General features: G+C 32.7%; 3 protein-coding genes across 3 annotated transcripts; all 3 read right to left on the minus strand.

Moving 5' to 3' along the window:
• Positions 1 to 2,265: 2,265 nt before the first annotated feature.
• LOC127128715 (uncharacterized) lies at positions 2,266 to 2,823 on the minus strand. Its single transcript, XM_051058092.1, has 2 exons — positions 2,726 to 2,823; positions 2,266 to 2,599 (listed from the first exon to the last, which is right to left on the minus strand). Exons 1-2 carry the CDS (start codon positions 2,781 to 2,783, stop codon positions 2,310 to 2,312), a joined length of 348 nt encoding a protein of 115 aa, XP_050914049.1. The 5' UTR covers positions 2,784 to 2,823; the 3' UTR covers positions 2,266 to 2,309.
• An 8,671-nt stretch (positions 2,824 to 11,494) lies between these two features.
• On the minus strand, positions 11,495 to 12,247 carry LOC127131991 (secreted RxLR effector protein 161-like). Its single transcript, XM_051060860.1, has one exon. It carries the CDS (start codon positions 12,245 to 12,247, stop codon positions 11,495 to 11,497), a length of 753 nt encoding a protein of 250 aa, XP_050916817.1.
• A 1,862-nt stretch (positions 12,248 to 14,109) lies between these two features.
• Positions 14,110 to 15,459, minus strand: LOC127131992 (uncharacterized). The gene is made up of 3 exons (XM_051060862.1): positions 15,033 to 15,459; positions 14,696 to 14,939; positions 14,110 to 14,629 (listed from the first exon to the last, which is right to left on the minus strand). Exons 1-3 carry the CDS (start codon positions 15,457 to 15,459, stop codon positions 14,110 to 14,112), a joined length of 1,191 nt encoding a protein of 396 aa, XP_050916819.1.
• Between the last annotated feature and the right edge of the window lie 3,710 nt (positions 15,460 to 19,169).

The following is a 19,169-nucleotide window of genomic DNA, read 5'->3' on the forward strand; positions in this document are numbered from 1 at the left end:
TCCTGATCTTAAGGAATTAAGAAAGATAACATCTTTTGTGGATGATCCTAAGGGTTTCAGAGACCGTTTTGGCAGACTTTTGTTTGTTCTATCTACTAATGTTGAAGATGGCCTTCTTTGTACTCTGGTTCTGTTCTATGATCCCGTCTATCGATGTTTCACTTTCCCTAATTATCAGTTGTTGCCTACCATGGAGGAGTATGCTTATCTTTTGGGTATACCAGTTTTTGATAGGGTTCCTTTTTATGGTTTGGAAGGGATTCTGGAATCTCAAGTTATTGCTGGAGCTATTCACCTGAAGAAATCTGATGTAGATGTAAATCTCACTGTCAAAGGAGGTATCTGAGGATTGACTTCAAAGTTTCTGATTGAGAAAGCCTTTTCTTTTGCTAATGATGGTTGATGTTAAAGCTATTAGGATATTTTTGGTTGGAAATCCTGTTCCAACTTTGCTTGGTGACACCTATTTCTCTATTCATCATATGACTTCTAAAGGAAACTGAACTATTGTCTGTTGTGCACCTTTACTATACAAGTGGTTTATTCCTCACTTGCTGCAATCTCCCATCTTTAAAGAAAACAAGGGTTGTTTAAGGTGGTCTCAAAGGCTCATGTCTCTCACCAATGATAACATCACTTGAAATTCTTCTGTTTACGACAACGTTGAGATTATTGATAATTGTGGGGAGTTATCTAATGGAAGTTTTTTTTTATCTTTATTTTAGTTTTTTTTTTTATAATTTTTATTATTACTATTTTTTTTTTGGTATTTTAAGAACTTTTTATTAATAAATATGATTTAAAGTTCTAAAAATATAAAATAAAAGTAAAAAAAAAATAGACAAGTTTGGGGCATATTAGGAAAATAGATATGGGGTGGCTTCTTCATGTTTAAACCAAATTAGGAAGAATACATTTAAAATATAAAAGGGAATGAGAATCTTTGATGGACTTAGTCCATATTGGTGGCTGGACTTCACAGATGTTAAAAGAAATAATTTTTGGGTTATAAATTTGTGAATTGAATGAAATTTATTAGCGCTAAATGAACACAACTATTTTTTTATTTAAAACTTTTTTAGTCATACTAGGGAAAAATGACTTGAGTTCTTTTTATTTTAACTATTAAACGTCTTTTCTTGTTTTTTTCTTTATCTTTTATTATATTTTTGTTTTTATTTATTTATTTTGTGATGAATTTAAATAATAGAAATGAAAGAAATAAAATTGAATATATTTAACCAAAACAAAATAACCAAGGCTAAAATAAAAAGGAAATACCTAATAATATTAAAAATAGTTAAATGTGCCTATTTTTTTTTGAAGTTCATTAAATATTAGTGAAAAAAAGGTACGAGAGGAAAATTATAATTTTTTTTTATGTTAATAATGAAAAAAACTAACCTAGATAATTTATTGAAAAGAGATAAAGCCTAACAACTAAATATAGAATATATTTTTTTTGTATTTTTGAACATTGTTTTATTTTTTAATATTTAGTATTTTTGTATTTTAAATATTGTTTACTAAAAAGATTATTAGTTTTATTATAATATTATAATATTAAAATTTCTAAAAGGATTGTTTATTAAAAATGTTAAAATGTCATATTTCAGATTATATTGTACATTCCTTAAGAGTTGTTTAAAATTAGACTAATAGTTTTTCAAAAACTATATTTTAGATATAATGATTAAAAAAATTCTCCTTAAATAATTTTTCAATTTTAAATTTGTAGTTGTATGTCACAAATAATTTCGATAAATAATAATTAAAAAACTATCTTTGGAGAATGCTTCAAATATTTATAATAAAATAATTTTCAAATAATATTTATATCCAAAATATGAATAATTGATATTGAAAAAATATTTTTAAAAAACAATAAAAAATATATAAAGAAGATGATTTATAGTAAAGATTAGAGTATAGATGGAGAAAAAAACAATATATAGTAAAAGATTAGAGATGAAGAAGAAGAAAATAGAAAAAAATATATATATTATATTATTATTTCCACCTAACAATTTTCATTAACTTTATAGTGAGAGTTTACTTAGAGATAACATCTTAATCAATATTTAATAATGAGAGTTTATTGACAGATAACATATTAAACATTCTTAATTTACGTTCATAATTATTTATTACCTTAATAAATAAAAACTGAATTGATATAATAATTTAAAAAGCAACAGAGAATACCATATATAATATAATGTCTAAAAGTGGTTTCAAAACTTATATAATTGTGTAACTATTTTATTTTTGGTTAACAATAAAAAATAATCCTAACATAATTCTGATTCCTAAGAACATTCAGTTAGGGATGAAATTGGTGTAAATATGAACTGAGAAGCAGAAGTATAAGTGAAGGTGGCAGATTGAAATCCATAAAATGGTGTTCCTTGGATGAGAAGACCATCTTGGCTAAAGATTGCTGGATCAACAGGTGTGCTTGACTTAAACCCTTTGGTATTGAACTTCACTTCTGTTTGAGTGCAAATACAGTTGTTGGTCACAGTAACATTCCACACTAATCCTGATGTTTTGGTTTGTTTAACCTCTATGTTACTCAAATTACAACGTTCTCCATAAGCTGCAATATCAACCATAAATTAAACATCAAAATTATTAAAATAAAAAAAATGTTTTGGTTGATAAAACAAAAACCCTAACTGAAGAGATTATTTTCATGCTATAAAATATGAAAGGTATATGATACCTTGGAAAGCTAGGGCAATGAAGAGAGTGATGGAGAGAATGTTGAAAATAGAGGCCATTTGAGATATGAGTGTAAACGTCTAAATTATTTTTGTGTGAGAAAAGAGTGGCAATTGTCACACTATTTATAGTATCAAATGGAAAAATAAATTAAAGGCAATTACTAATTTTGTATTTGCTATTAAAAAATAAATAATTACATTAAATAAGGAATATAAAAAATTTCCATTATGAAAAAACTTTCTATTTAAAATTTTAATTATATTACAATAAATTAGAATTTCCAAAACAAACTACTATGAATATCCCATCTTAAAAAATAATATTATTATTTAAGCTATGGGTATATATCCATTAATTCCTTTTAATCGGTTGATTCAAAATAATTAACAATCAATAGTTATGTGATGAATATACTTTTCTCTATTCGTATTTAATTACTTATTATTTTAAGCCATTGAATTAAAAAAACTAATGGAGAAGATTTGGAATAACAATGAGTGACTTATTCTTGGAGTAAAAATATCTCTTCTTTTATATATATATATATATATATATATATATATATATATATATATATATATATATATATATATATATATATATATATATATATATATATATAATTTTTTGCTATTAAATAAATAGTAATAACATAAATAAGGAATATAAAATAAATTCCATTATGAAAAAACTTTCTATTTAAAACTTTAATTATATTACAATAAATTAGGATTTCCAAAATAAATTATTATGAATATCCCTTCTCAAAAAATAATATTATTATTTAACCTACGCGTAAAATGAAGATATCATGATTATCATCTATCAGATTAATTGTGAATTTTTAATAAATCCTTTCCTCTTTGGCCTAGTGGTGGAAATTTGGGTGTTTATAGTGTGTTTCTCTTTCAGTTTCATGTTCAAATTTTGCTTAGATGCAAATCAATTTTTGTGTCAGACCAATTTCATATATAATATATAGATGTGAAACAATATTAATCGAAAGATGTGTTGTGCGATGACACATATTTTATTTTCCTTAATTTAATTTAATATTAAAACTCACAACTATTTAATCAATTTAAAAAAAATAATAAAAGAAATTAAATGTTTTGTGCGATTAATTTAAAGAAGATAATTTTGCGGAGGGTCATAAGTTTAGACTAAAAATTTGGGAGAGTATAGTAATATCTTCAAACAACTCACCTATATTAAGTTTCATGCTTAGTGCTACTGGTCTGAATTAGTATAATTAAGAAGATCGTGAGACCAGATTAAGGTGGGCAGTGACCTTTCTAAAAAAAATCTTAAGTCTAAAGCTTCTATAAGTACCTCTTTCCATATCCTAACTTATACAAATCACACCTTACACACGCTTATACCTAAGCACACCCTCACATACAAAGCCTCTTACCTCATGTGAATAGGTCCTTTAAACCACCACAAAATAACATCATACAATGTTTCTCGTTGTCATGGGAAAGTCCTAACCATCATACAATATAATATATTTACTAAGACCTCTGAGTGTCAATGCCCTTGCAGAGGTAACATGTACATCTATACTTTTTAACCAGTACAGTGACGCCCATCGTGGGGCCCCGGTAAAACTAACATGAGCCACACATCTTTCACATTTTCTTCTTTCATATTTTCTCCGAAGATGTGTTGAAACAAGATTTGTTTATATCCTTAATAGGTTTTGATGATAACAATGTATTTAAAGAATAATAGGGTTTGCTAATATTTTGTTTAAGTATGCAGGATCACAAGCATAGAATTAATCCTGATTGGTAGCATATGCGAAGAAGGAATATTTGCCTTATTCTGATTTGATCAGAATCTGAAGTGGTTCATCAACATCTGAAGGCATCAGGCTCTGAAGGTTCAGACTCTAGTTTCAAGACTCAACTTCTGATGACAACTTAGATTCTGAAAGGTTGAAGGGCATATGTTTCGTATATTGTACCAAAAGCAGTATTGTCTTATAAAAGCCCTAAATTTCTAGGTAAAGTCAACTAGGTTTTAGTTTTGGAAGGTTCAAGAAATAGAGATGTGGCATCTTCAGTCTGTTCTACCTTTTGGTAGATACCTAGTACTTTGAAATATGCTAAGAGTAATGCTATTATTTAGTGGACAAAGATTCAGACCAGATGCTAGTCTCCAACGTCTCTCTTGGAATATTTATTCACTAAGTTTGCTCGCTATGTTCAAACCATCCAACGACTATTTCTCAGTCTCTATAAAAGGAAGCTGAAGACTCAAAGGGAGGTTACAACATGACAATGCACTTGAAAGATCTTAAGCATAACTCTGAGCTGTTATTTCTTGTAACTGTTATTTTCTAAAGATCTTAAGATTTCATATCTTAGATTATCTTATAAATCTTAGAAAGGTTGAAAATCATTGCGATTGTTACACAACTGTTATACTTCTGATTTTGTATCAAAGTATAGTAGTTATCTTTTCTACTAAACTTTTGTTTAAAGTGGAGGAAGTATCTTGTTTGCGTGTTGAGCAAGGAAGACTTTTGTTTGAGAACTTGAGAAGAAGTATCTTTCTAGGTTGATTGAGAATTAAAGTCTCTTGCAAGTGTGCTTGACAAATTTGTAACTTGTTTGATTATAGTGAAAAGCTCTTGTTGAGGCCAGGGAACTGGACTACTCTTTGTTGAGGAGAGGAACCAGGTTTCAGTATAGTCAATTCTTTCTTGTTGAGGCACTGGTGCATATATTTCAGTATAGTCAATTATTTCTTGTTGACCATAGCCTTGTGCAACCAGCCTGACTTTGTTTCTTACCACTTCTCCTTCCTCATTTAGCTTGTTTATGAAAACCCACTCAGTTTCAATGATGTGTTTCCCTTCGGGTCTTGGAACTAGATCCCACACATCATTTCTTATGAAGTGATTCAGTTCTTCTTGCATAGATAATATCCATTTTGAGTCTATTAGAGATTCATCAATGGATGTTGGTTATGAGATAGACACCGGACCTATAAGCGTATCTTCATCTTGTATGAATGATGATGATCTGTTTCTGATAGTTTTTGTTTTGTCACCCATAATTAGATCTTCATAATGAGACAATATTTTCTTGTACTTCTTTAGAGGTTCTGGTGTATTAGCAAGTTCTAGTTAGGACTGGTCAGTTTCATGTTGAGCACTTCCAGAGTCTTTAACCTCAGAGTCCTTTCCTTCAGAGTTTAAATAGAAGATTTCTAGATCTACAAAATTTTCATTCTACTTTGACTTTTCAGAGTCAAACTTATCATCAAACTTAACATGAATTAATTCCTTAACAATATGGGTTTCAGTGTTATACACTCTGTAGTTTTTTGAGCGTTCAGAGTATCCCAACATGATATACTTTTGAGCTTTAGAATTAAAATTGTTCAAATAATCTTTAGTATTAAGAATAAAATAGATACAACCAAATCGATTAAAATAAGAATTGTTGGGAAATCTATTCTTCCACAAAGGAGTTTACCAAAAATAGGTCTTATAGAGATCTTGTTCTGAATGTAACATGCAATATTCATTGCTTCTTCCAAGAGGTGTTTTGCAATATTTGTCTTATTCATCATGGTTCTGACCATTTCTTGTAAGGTACAATGTTTCCTCTCGACAACTCCATTCCGTTGAGGAGTTCTAGGACAGAAGAAATCATGAGAGATGACATTGTCATCAAAAAGTTTTTCAACATTTTTATTTTTAAATTCACCACCATGATCACTTCAAACTCTAACAATTATTAAGCCTTTTTCATTTTTCACTTATGAACAGAAGGTAGTAAACACAGAATGTGACTCATCCTTGTGTCTTAAGATCTTTACCCATGTCTATATGTTGTAGTCATCTACAATGGCTAATCCATACTTCTTGCCCATTATTAAGGCTGTTTTAATTGGCTCGAACAAATCAATGTGCAAGAGTTCCAAATGCCTAGAGGTGGAAACAACATTCTTATCTTTAAAAGAAGTTTTAGAAAACTTTCCTTTCTGACATACATCACAAAGAGCATCTAAAGTATACTTCAGATTTGGAAGGCCTCTAACTAAATCGAGCTTGTTGAGCTTAGAGATTCTTATCGTGCTCACATGGCCAAACCATCTATGTCGTGTCCATTATTCGTTGTTCACTGGCATAAGGAATTTTTTTTTCTAAATCAGAGAATTTGATTTTATAAATTCTGTTTTTCCTTTTACCTATGAATAGTACAAAGCCATCTTTTTTACTCACAAATTTGCATAACTTTTGATTGAATATAATGTCATAACCATTGTCACTTAAATGAGTTACGAACAAGAGATTATGTATTATACCTTCAACTAATAAAACATTGGTAATAGAGGGAAGTTAATTATTACCTATTGTTCCAGTGCCAATGATCTTAAGTTTCAGCTCTTTGAACATGTGCCTTCTTCCCTTCATGTGTCGAGAGCACCTAGAGTCCAAGTACCATGATTGGTGTCTCAACTTTATTGCTAAGGATATCTGCAACATAGATTATTTTAATTTTAGGTACCCACATCTTCTTAGGTCCTTTATGGTTAGTTTTCCCAGAGGTTTTATCAACCTAGGTTTTATGCGCAAAATAGATATCATGTGTGTGACCATAAGTAAAATGAGAATATAAAGCTTTTAGTTTTATCACCATTTCTTTAGGTTGACATTTGAACATAGTGTTCTTTGGTGGAACATAACCAATGCCTTTTTTCCCATTTCTACTTACTCCATAGATTATGAAAGCCATCTTTATTCAATCTATGTTTCTTGCTAGAAATATTTGAAAAGATATTTCATATTTCTTTGAAGCACACCCATAATCCATAGAAGCTTCTGAAAGAATGTCATTCTCATGTTTTTCAATCTTTATTTTGAGAGCAGAGTTTTCTTTTTCTAAACAATCAATTCTTTCTTTTAAAATAGAATTTTCTTTTATCAGCTCACTATGGGATCTATAATTAGGTACTTGAATCTGTCTCCCGTGAGCAATTGAAGTCCTTTTACCAACCATTGATACATGTACACCTAACAAAAGGTATATTTGGCTAGGCCTAGGGGTATTTAAAACAAAAGAGAAAAAGATATCATACCAAGTTTGAATCTTTTTGTGGTTTACCTTCCAAAAAACAATATCTAAGGGATATAATAATATAATGACGAAAGATATCATACCCCTAAAACTTCCAACAATCCAAGCCCAAATCTAAAATGACACTCATGCATTCGAGGTGCATCAGGCTATGCAGGATATAACCTGCCATATGAATATCATCATGTATGCACATATCCATCATTAATCCATTACTTCATAGATTAAGAGAAAAATCATGTTTAATTGTTAAGTCATACCCATCATCATTTAAAATGGTAGCTAATAGAGTATAACAGTACCCAAAACATCCACAATAGTCGAAAAATTGAAATTTGCAATTTAATATCATTAAAACAAGCATCTGCGTCCATTGCACACTTATGACGTGTTACCCTTCATAGTAGTGATGCGCGTCACCAAACTCAATACTCCAGAATGTCACTTAGGTGACGACCAGCTTGAAAGACAAGCTTGGGAAGCATGGCAGGTTACTCGTCACCAGCGTGACGGACGTCAGCGCCCCCAAAAATCTAGAACATCACATACGTGATGACCGACTTGGATCTCAAGCCTGGGCAGCGTGACGGGTTACCCGTCATTAGCGTGATGCCCGTCACCACCCTGAAACTTGCAGTAATTTGTATTCTTTAATGAAGTTCAAGGCAAAACTCCAAATTCTCAATTTAGACACCCAAAACTGATCCAAAAATATTACCCATATATTATGTGTCTATCAAAAACATCTAATTTCATCAATTAACACCTTTAATTCATGGTTTTCATAAAATCATATTATTCCCAAACTTTCAAAACAACAATAATGGTGAATATGTGTTGACTCATCAAAATAGAATTATCACACATCATAGCATGTTAATTTCATCACTAATCATCATCAGATAAAAAAAATCAATTACAAATATCAGAATTATGTAACAATCTCAAAGCCCTATTGGAGGTTAAGGACTCCTCAATTCTACCCCTCAAGCATATACCCATTATTGAGATAATTCTTCCCCCTGACCTAGTTATCCTAGCAGCATTGCAAAAAAATTGGTTTGTTGATTCTCTTCCTCAAACTCTAAGCTTTTCCTTTCCTCTTAGTCTTCTAGCCTCTTCCTCTCTAATTTTATTTTCACGTACTGTTTGGAATCCTCCCTAAATCTAGGTTATCTCTTAATTTATATAATTAGGATAATCTAGTTAGAATTATAAATTCACCTCTCAGTTACTACACTCTCACTCCTTCCTCCCCTCTATTTTTTATAATTCTCAATTCATCCTCAAACTCTCTATTTCCATTCAATTAATTAAATTAAAATAAAATATTATTATTTTAATTACTAAAATAATTCCTAATCATTCTATCCCACTTCTACCAATCTCTAATTACTCCTATACTCTTATCTTGAGGTCACACACCTCAATCACCCAAAATAATTTAATTATCGCACATAATAATAAATTAAAATACAAATAAATCAATTAAAATAATAACTCAAAAACTAGGATATTACATTCTTTACGGTGGAAGGATATTTGTTTTGTGGAAGATCCTTTGAAAGAAAATCAAGAGTATTGGTTTTCTAAGTCTATTTCGTGCAAGCTTGGCTATGGAAATTCTATTGGTTTTTGGAGGCACAATATATTACGTGTGAAACCGTTATGTGAGCTTTTTCTATCTGTTTTCTCGAATGTACGATGTTATTAGTTTTTGTTGACGTTTAAGTCTTTAAAGTATTATACTAACACACTATGTATGTTTTTTTGTAGAGATCTTTCATTATTGATGATGTACACAAAAAACAATTACTTCAAGTTGCCGGAAAATTGCATAGAGGTTTTCGATGTTTTTTAATAAGCAATTATGTTAAAGATGCCCATGAAAATTATATTGAAGTACGTGCAAAGATTTATGAAATCTTGATTTCTAAAGAAGAATGGAAAGCTTCTGTAGCCAAACAAAAAACCAAAAATTTCCATGTAATATTAATTTATGATGACAAGTGTATTTTATGATATACTTCTTCATCATGTGTTATAAAATGACTTATACAATGTTGGTTTAAATATCTGAACTAATGGCTAATTACAAAAATAAGAATACACTATTATTCAAGTATTTGTGCATTTTAGTCTATTTATTCTATAGTAGATTGCGGTTATTTTATCTTGAGGTTTATGAAAGAAATTATTATTTTAAATCAAATTGAGATTTCAAATATGGTATGTATTTATAATTTTATTATTATTTTAATATTTAATATTTTTTATTTAATTAGTTTTAACTAAATCATATTATGTTATACTCTCTCCGTCTTATATTATAAACAAATTTATTTTTTAGATTCATTAAATAACTAATGTATTTGGTCTATATATAGGTCAAATACATTAATTATTTAATGAATATAAAAAGTGAAATTTGCTTATAATATGGAATAGAGGGAGTATTATATAGTACTTTGATGACTTCAAAATATTTTACTTACTCGGAAGATAAATCAGATGAAATTAAGGAGGATCGGAGTCAATACATGCTTGGACTAAGAATTATATGATGTTTTTTTTTACTAAAAGACGAGTTTTATCTTGCTAAAATTTAGTGTTTCGATTCCTAGACATTTCGAACCCAAATTCAATATCTCTCGACCCTACACCAACTTTTTCTAGATTCATCTGTTTAAGAATTTTTCATGAAATCAATGTTTTTGTGAAGCATATGGTTGTTGTTTTTGTAGCCTATTATCCGTAATATGCAGAAGTTGTTGATTCTTGTAGCTATGTGTCATGCATTAGGCCATGTGACTAGCAATGTCTCATTTGCAGCGGTTGTTGTTTCTTTCACACATATCATTAAAGGTGACAAAAGTTTCTGATACAAAAGATATGAAACGAATTTAGAAAACTTCTAGTACTTTATTTTCTAAATGTGATAATGAAATAAACTTATGTTTTCTTCACAATTTATACTTGGTGAATCAATTCCAATCACTCTATGACTCTCATTGGCTCCTGTTGTTATCAGTAACTTTTTTTTCCTGATTGTAATTTGTAATTTGTGGTCACTTTATATTACACCTCAACAAATTTTAAACACTTCATTGTTGAGTTTAGGACTTGGCCAATAAAATGAAGCTTTAAACATCTATTTTATGCGCTTTATAAATTTGTCTAAATTCATTATAATATTCCATAATTTGATAACAGGTAAAAATTATATGTTGATGGTGTTAAGAATAAAAAATTCCTAAAACAATTATCAATAATTTTTGTTACATTAAACTATTGGAAATAAACCCTTTTTGTGTTTAGGAAAAGTGCGTGGGAATATTAGAGGCTTGAATAGAAATTTGATAGGTAGGAGAATTATTTATGGAAGAGAGAACTTTGTATTTTTTTGCTTGATGCAAAAGTGTAGGATTACATCTCTATTTATAGTACTCTAAGGAGAACTCTAGACACACTAATTCTAGAGAGTTCTCAACTCTAGACATTCAAAGAGTATTCTAGAAAATATTACAATCTTAAAAAATATCTAGACACTCCAAATACTACAAGATTTTTCTAGAAACATTACCCAAAATAAACTAAGCCCAAATAAACTAAGCCCAAAATCAAATAATAAAATTAGGCTCAAATCAAGTTTAATATTTCAACATCCCCCCTTAAACTTGATTTGTGACTCCAAGCATATTCCTTAGCTTCACGAAAGTTTCCAATTTGAGTGGCTTGGTGAAAATGTCGGCAACTTGATCTTTAGACATCACATACTTCAACTTCACCTTCTTCTTCTCGATGCATTCTCTTATGAAGTGGTAACGGGTGTCGATGTGCTTACTTTTTTCATGAAATACAGGATTCTTTGCCAAAGTAAGTGCTGATTTATTGTAAACACATATTTCAACAGGATCATCTTGTGGCATTTTTAATTCTTTCAACAAATTCCTTAGCCAAACTGCATGACAAACACATGATGTGGCAGCAACATACTCAGCTTCACAAGTTGATAGTGTGACGATAGGTTGCTTCTTTGACATCCAAGTGAAAGCAGTATCTCCCATGAAGAACACAAAACCAGTAGTGATTTTTCTATCATCCAAGTCTCCACTCCAATCACTATCACTATAGTCAATAATCTCATAATTATTAGAAGAGTAATAGTGCAAGCCAAAGTTTGTTGTACCTTTGATGTATCGAAGAATTCTTTTTTCCGCCTTGAAGTGAGTTGTTGTTGGAGTTTCCATGTAGCGGCTTACGACTTCTACAACATAGAGAACATTCGGCCTTGTACTTGTCAAGTAACGCAGACGTCCAACCAAACTTTTGTAAAGAGTTGGATCAACAAACTCTCCATTTTCATGCTTACTCAACTTGCTGTCACATTCCATCGGGGTGCCAACTAGATTGGCATCATCCATCTTAAACTTCTTAAGGATTTCTTTGGTATAACCTTCTTGGATGATAAAAATTCCTTTGTATTCTTACTTTACTTTGATGTCGAGATAATATGCCATGAGCCCCATATCTATCATCTCAAATTCATTTGACATGTCTTTCTTGAACTCTTCAAAAATGCTTAAATTGTTCCTTGTGAAGATCAAGTCATCAACATATAAACACACAATCAAAATATCTCCACTTTGCGCTTTAATATAGAGTGCATGCTCATATGAACACTTGATGAAGTTCTTGTCTTGAAAGTACTTGTCGATTCGAACATTCCAAGCTCTCGGTGCTTGCTTAAGTCCGTACAATGCCTTCTTCAACTTCAAGACTTTTTCTTCTTGCCTTTTTACTTCACAGCCCCGTGGTTGCTCGATATAAACTTCTTCTTCGAGAAAACCATTCAAGAAGGCCGACTTCACATCCATTTGATAGATCTTCCATTCATTTTGGGCTGCCAAAGAAATGATCAGTCTAATAGTTTCAAGATGAGCAACGGGGGCAAATACCTCATCATAGTCAATTCCTTGTCTTTGACTATATCCTTTCGCCACCAATCTTGCTTTGTATCTCTCCACATCTCCTTTTGCATTCTTCTTCACCTTGTACACCCATCTTACTCCAATTGCTTTGTGTCCTTGTGGAAGTGTAGTAAGTTACCATGTATCATTCTTCGTGATTGACTTGATTTCTTCTTCCATGACCTCTCTCCACTTTTCGTTTTCAACTGCTTCTTGATAGCTTAGAGGCTCGCAATTACCCAAAAGGAAAAAAAGGTTAATGTCATTTATGTTTTCGGTTACCTCATAAAGCTCTTCAATATCCTTAGTCGTGGTGTCCTCTCACTTGAGCTTGTTTCATCCAACCTTGGTGTCGGTGAGGCCGGTGGTGTAATATTTTCCTCTATCATTGGTTATTCCATTTCGTCTTCTTCTTCAAACTAAGAAAGAAAATCGTACCTGTCTTCTTGAACACTCCAATCCCAACAATCTTCTTCTTCGAACTCCATGTCACGACTTATGACGATCTTTCCACTATTTAGATTATAGAGCTTATACCCTTTGGAGCTTGAGTCATAATCGACGAATACATACTTCTCACTTTTATCATCGAGCTTTGTTCTCCTTTCATCAGGAACGTGAGTATATGCAATGCTTCCAAACACTTTGAGGAGAGAGATCCCAGGCTTCCTTCCACTCCATGCTTCTTGTGGTGTCTTCTCATGCACGCTTCTTGTTGCGGAACATTTTGCCAGATAAATCGCACATGCCACTACTTCGGCCCAAAACTCTCTCTGCATCTTCTTGCTCTTAAGCTTGCTTCGCACCATGTTAAGTATGGTCCGATTCTTTATCTCTGCTAATCCATTGTATTGTGGTGATCTTGGCATTGTTAGTGGGCAGCGGATTCCATGGTCTTCACAATATTTTTGGAACTCATTTGAAATGAACTCTCCTCCTCGGTCAGATCTCATGGCCTTAATGGAAAGACCACTTTCTTTCTCCACAAGGGCTTTGAACTTCTTAAAGTTTTCAAACACTTCTGACTTCTCCTTCAAGAAATAAACCCATGTTTTTATATAAAAATCATCAATAAAGAGGAGAAAATATTTACTCTTACCAAAAGAGTTTGGATTGATTGGTCCACGGACATCAGTGTGTATGAGCTCTAGTGGTTTTGTCGCTCTTGACGTTGATTCCTTTGGAAAGCTTTTCCGGAATTGCTTTCCAACTAAACATCCTCCACATAGTTGGTCTGGATGGTTTATACTAGGCAAGCCTCTCACCATTTCCTTCTTTGACAAACATTTTAGTCTGTCGAAGTTGAGATGTCTGAATCATAGATGCCATAGCCATGAAGATTCGGTATAGCAAGTCTTGAGACAATTTGCAACATCATTTTGAATGTTCAAGAGTAACATTCTATTATTTGACCTAGGCACCTTAGCAATCAAGTTATGTCTACAATCTCTTAAGAAAATACTATGTTCTTTCAAGTGGATGTCATAGCCTTTCTCTAATAATTGTCCCAAGCTCAAAATATTATTCTTCATGTTAGGAACATAATAGACATTGGATATGAATTGATGACTCCCATTCTTTAAGCGTATAAGAATTTTACCTTTTCCTTTGACCGGTATCTTTGAGTCATCTCCAAATGAGACATTGCCAGTTGTCGCTTCATTGATCTCTACGAACATGCTTTGATCGCCACACATGTGATTTCTTGCACCGGTGTCGAGGTACCATTTGTTTCTTTTCTCTTCAACTTGGTTTTGGCACGCGAGCAACAACGTTTCTTCTTCTCCGCCTTTTTCTTCTACAAAGTTAGCTTTCTCCACAACTTTCTTTGAGAATCTACACTCAGGTGCATAGTGACCAATCTTGTTGCAGTTGAACCACTTGATTTGTTATTTGTCACACCTCGACCATGAATTTCCTCTTCCACGACCTCTTCTTGCTTGTGGGTTCCAACTTCTTTCTCCATTGTTACAGTAGTTGTTATAACTACCTCTTCCTTCTCCTTTATGTCCTCGTCCACGCCCACGATCTTGGCCACGACCTCGTCCTCTTTGGCTCTTGTAATTCGCATAATTTTCTTCCTTTATGTTGAGTTGTAGTAGTTTCTCCATAGCCTCCTTTTGTTTAATTTTTCTCTTTTGTTTTTCTTCGTATGCTTGTAAGGAACCCATGAGTTGCTCAATAGTCATGGTCTTTAAATCCCTATTTTCTTCAATGTTGGTAACAATGAAGTCAAAACCTGGATTTAAAGTGCGAAGTATTTTCTCCATGACTTTCACCTCATCAACACCTTCGGCATTTCTTTTATGTTGATTGACTACAGCCAATACTCGAGAAAAATAATCAAAAATTGACTCGGACTCTTCCATAAATAAACATTTAAAATCACCTCTAAGAGTTTGAAGACGGATCTTTTTCACCTGTTCCACTCCTTTGTTGCAAGTTTGAAGTTTGTCCCATGCTTCTTTGGTCGTCGTTGCGTTGGAGATCTTCTCAAATGTATCTTCATCCACCGGTTGATAAATGAGGAAGAGAGCTTTCTTGTCTCTCTTTCTTGACTCCCTCAATGTCTCCTTTACACCTTGGCTTAGCGAGGCTTCATCTTGCTCATTGAAGCCTTTCTCAACGATATCCCACACATCTTGAGCTCCTAGTAACGTCTTCATCTTGATACTCTAATTGTCATAGTTGTTCTTTGTGAGCAGCATCGGCATTTGAAAAGGGAAACCTCCATGCGCCATTTTTTTAGGACCTTGAAGCTCTAATGCCACTTTGTTGGAAATAAACCATTCTTGTGTTTAGGAAAAGTGTGTGAGAATATTAGAGGCTTGAATAGAAACTTGATAAGTAGGAGAATCATTTATGGAAGAGAGAACTTTGTATTTTTTTTGCTTGAAGCAAAAGTGTAGGATTACATCTCTATTTATAGTACTCTAAGAAGAACTCTAGACAAACTAATTCTAGAGGATTCTCAACTCTAGACATTCAAAGAGTATTCTAGAAAATATTACAATCATAAGAAATATCTAGACACTCCAAATACTACAAGATTTTTCTAAAAACATTACCCAAAGTAAACTAAGTCCAAATAACTAAGCCCAAAATCAAATAATAAAATTAGCCCCAAATCAAGTTTAATATTTCAACATAAAGATGATTAAATGTTGGACATACCCATCTATTTGGGGAGAGAAATGCAATTATTAAATAAGGGAGGGAAGTGAAATTAATTTAGGCTATTCTATTAGGAGAGGGAGTGTAACTTATTTTAATTGTTTTCAATCTATAGGTTGTCATCAAAAGGGAAATAAAGTGTGAATCACTTTGCATGACATAGTGATAAACCACCTCTTCAGTTATGTTTTATAGCTCATTTTCCTTATGTTTAACGGTTTGATTTATAAATCTATTTTTCAGCTTTGTTCTATAACTTGTTTTCTTCATTTTTTTACTAAAGAAATTTGTATTATAAGAAGTGTTTTGTTTTATAATAACATTCAATTTTCTTAGTAGTATCTGACACATGGAGAAGCTTAGAGGAATTTCAAGAAATGAGGGTTTCTTTCACATATTATAAACATGATATTGATCAATAGTTTTCAAATTTCTCTATCACCCGTGTATGTGATACATATTTTGTACCATGATTTACAATAGTGTTGTTAGATATTTGATATATATGTATTGCGCATCGAAATTTTGGCTATTTGATGTGAAAGTTGATCCTGCATTTTGACAGCTCTCTATGCTTAAACTAATTGCACTTTTTATGATATATCGATATTGCGCTGATATACCAGTATTATTTTATCATTAATATATAAATATTTATTGTTATTTTATAAAAAAAATTATTATATAAAATAAAATCATTAATATAATTCAAAAAGTCTCTCTCTCTCTCTCTCTATCTATCTATCTATCTATCTATCTATATATATATATATATATATATATATATATATATATATATATATATATATATATATATATATATATATTCTAACTAATAGAAGTACTACTAGTTATCGATATATCATTGCAAAATAATAAGCTAAAAGGTTGAATTATTTAACTTTGAATTTTATTTATTTTTTATTTATATTTTTAGTTTTAATAGCATTGTTGTGTTAAGTATATAAGACTACAAGACGACTTTTATTAGCCGAAAGCATTACGAAATGATGACTTGTGTCAGCGTTTTTAACAAAAAGTGTTGCATAATAATGACTTACACCAGCGTTTTTGTTAGAAAATGCTGCTAAAGTGAACTTACACCAACGCTTTTATTAAAAAGATGTTGTCTAATGATAGCTTACGCAAGCCTTCAGCCAACGCTTTTCTCAAAAAATGCAGCCTTAAGTTGACATATGACTACGATTTTCTCAAAAAGCGCTTCCTAATGGTACAATATGTCAGTGCTTTAACTAGAAGCTGCTATCTAAATAGAACTTACACCAGCGCTTTTAACCGAAAGTGCTGCTTAAAAAGCACTTGAGGCAGCGTTTTTTCATAAAAAAAAATAAGCGTTGTCTATACCTACAACAGTGCCAGAATAGGAAGTGCTTTAAAGCGTTGTCTAACATAAAAATAAGCGTTATCTAAAGTCTTCTTTGGTGTAGTGATAGTGTACAAATGAAGATGATGATGTTGATGATCAATTACTTGATAGAAATGTTTTACGTGGTGCAAGCACGAAAGACAGTTGTTCAACCGCCCCCACCGATAGAGAGATCCAAAATAGGTTATTGGCTCCCACTGAAGAATCATATTTCAACATGTTATATTACGTTATACGTAAAGAAGATGCTGTAATACCCCGTATTTCCTTAAATACCTAATTTCCTATTAATTGAGATCAATTGAGTTCTTATGTGCTCTAAAAGTTGTTGATTGGGATAAATATAGTAAATAGTGAGTTCATGTTGACTTAATTAATATTAATTGGGACTGACCTTTTATTAATTGATACATTTTAATAACATTAATAATGGGTCAAGAGCTCTGGTAGAACAAATATTACAAGTATGTGTCGCATCCGCGAAAAAACAACCGGCGGGCTAAAACAAAAAACAACACAGAGCCGCCACTGCGCGTTATTTATCCCAAGATAGGGAAAGGAAACGCTAAGAGAAACTTGGAAAAAGCATGGTCTCGCGACCAAAGAGAAAGGGTAAGGGAGTCGGTTACGCAAGGGGAAGGTATTAGCACCCCTCACGTCCGTCGTACTCGACGGGATCCACGCTCTAAGAAAGAAAAGGTTGCTAAAACACCATACATACACACGCACCGAAGACAACACAGGTGGGGTTAAGAGGAAGAGAGCTCGATAGGACATCGCATCCTATGCCTACGTATCTCGTCTGGAACGAGAATCAGAGTTGCCGTAGTTCGGCTCACGCACGCCAAACAAGACACACACAAACTCAGGCAAACCTGGAACCCGAATGCCAATCGCTGGACTTACATCGGCTTCCGAACCAAACAAACACAATCAGGATACGTACAGCCAATCGCTGGGCTTACGTCCATATCCTGACACACAACAGGGTTAACAAGCAAACGCACACAAAAAGGAAAAAAGTGCCCAGAGAGACCTCGCACGGTCTCCTGCCTACATACCTCGTCTGGAACGAGGACCAGGGCGATGTAGTTCCCCTGAAAGGGAAAGAAATTCTAGCCAGAAACCAAGGGAAGACACACTACCAGGGAGCTGTACTCGAGCCTAGTGTTATCATGCATCGTTGCCCTATGTTATGGTTTCTATCCTAACTTGCACAGGTAGCAAGCTACACCTAAATAGGCAAAATAAAACACACATGCTCAATCAAAATAAAGCAAAGCAAACATCCACATAGCACACACTATATCCAGTCAAGTGAGGCTCAAACAAGGGTGGACTGCCGAGGCAAGTCATCTGTACAAGGGTAGAGTTAGCTCTTAACCTTGCCATTGAGAGGCTAAGGTGAAGCTGATGAAAGGTGAGTGAAGATTAGACTTCACAGCTCTTATCCCTGGCCAGGGAGAGCTTCAGACAAAGGAGCGTGGGTCCAGAATGGAGGGACCCTTCTACGCTCAAGATTCTGACTCGATTGTGCAACAGCACAAGATCTTGGGTTAATGTCCCAATGCATCAACACAGTGGTGTGAGCAGAGGGACGACTCAACAGAATAGCGGGGGATAGATTTCATATCCCTTGGATTCCGCCAATTGCCTCATAGAGGTCTTTACCTGCTTGGCACAAAAGTAAACAATCAGAAACATCGCCTCTTAAGGAGGACTTCAGACAGTTGCCTGGCCAAGTAACAGGCCAGGTCTTCCAGACTACATGGAGAATAGAAATTCTACCTCAATTGGTTTAAAAACCAAGCAGCA

Source organism: Lathyrus oleraceus, chromosome 3 (genome assembly GCF_024323335.1).
Source record: "Lathyrus oleraceus cultivar Zhongwan6 chromosome 3, CAAS_Psat_ZW6_1.0, whole genome shotgun sequence".
Classification (NCBI taxonomy): domain Eukaryota; kingdom Viridiplantae; phylum Streptophyta; class Magnoliopsida; order Fabales; family Fabaceae; genus Lathyrus; species Lathyrus oleraceus.

Coding starts and splice junctions, on each gene's coding strand:
- LOC127131991 (XM_051060860.1), bottom strand. CDS start 12,247: ATGGATGATGCCAATCTAGTTGGCACCCCGATGGAATGTGACAGCAAG.
- LOC127131992 (XM_051060862.1), bottom strand. CDS start 15,459: ATGAAGACGTTACTAGGAGCTCAAGATGTGTGGGATATCGTTGAGAAA. Junction 14,940..15,032: donor ACTTCGCACTTTAAATCCAG/GTTTTGACTTCA, acceptor AAGCATACGAAG/AAAAACAAAAGAGAAAAATT. Junction 14,630..14,695: donor AGAGGAAATTCATGGTCGAG/GTGTGACAAATA, acceptor ACCTGAGTGTAG/ATTCTCAAAGAAAGTTGTGG.
- LOC127128715 (XM_051058092.1), bottom strand. CDS start 2,783: ATGGCCTCTATTTTCAACATTCTCTCCATCACTCTCTTCATTGCCCTA. Junction 2,600..2,725: donor CATTGCCCTAGCTTTCCAAG/GTATCATATACC, acceptor TTGATATTGCAG/CTTATGGAGAACGTTGTAAT.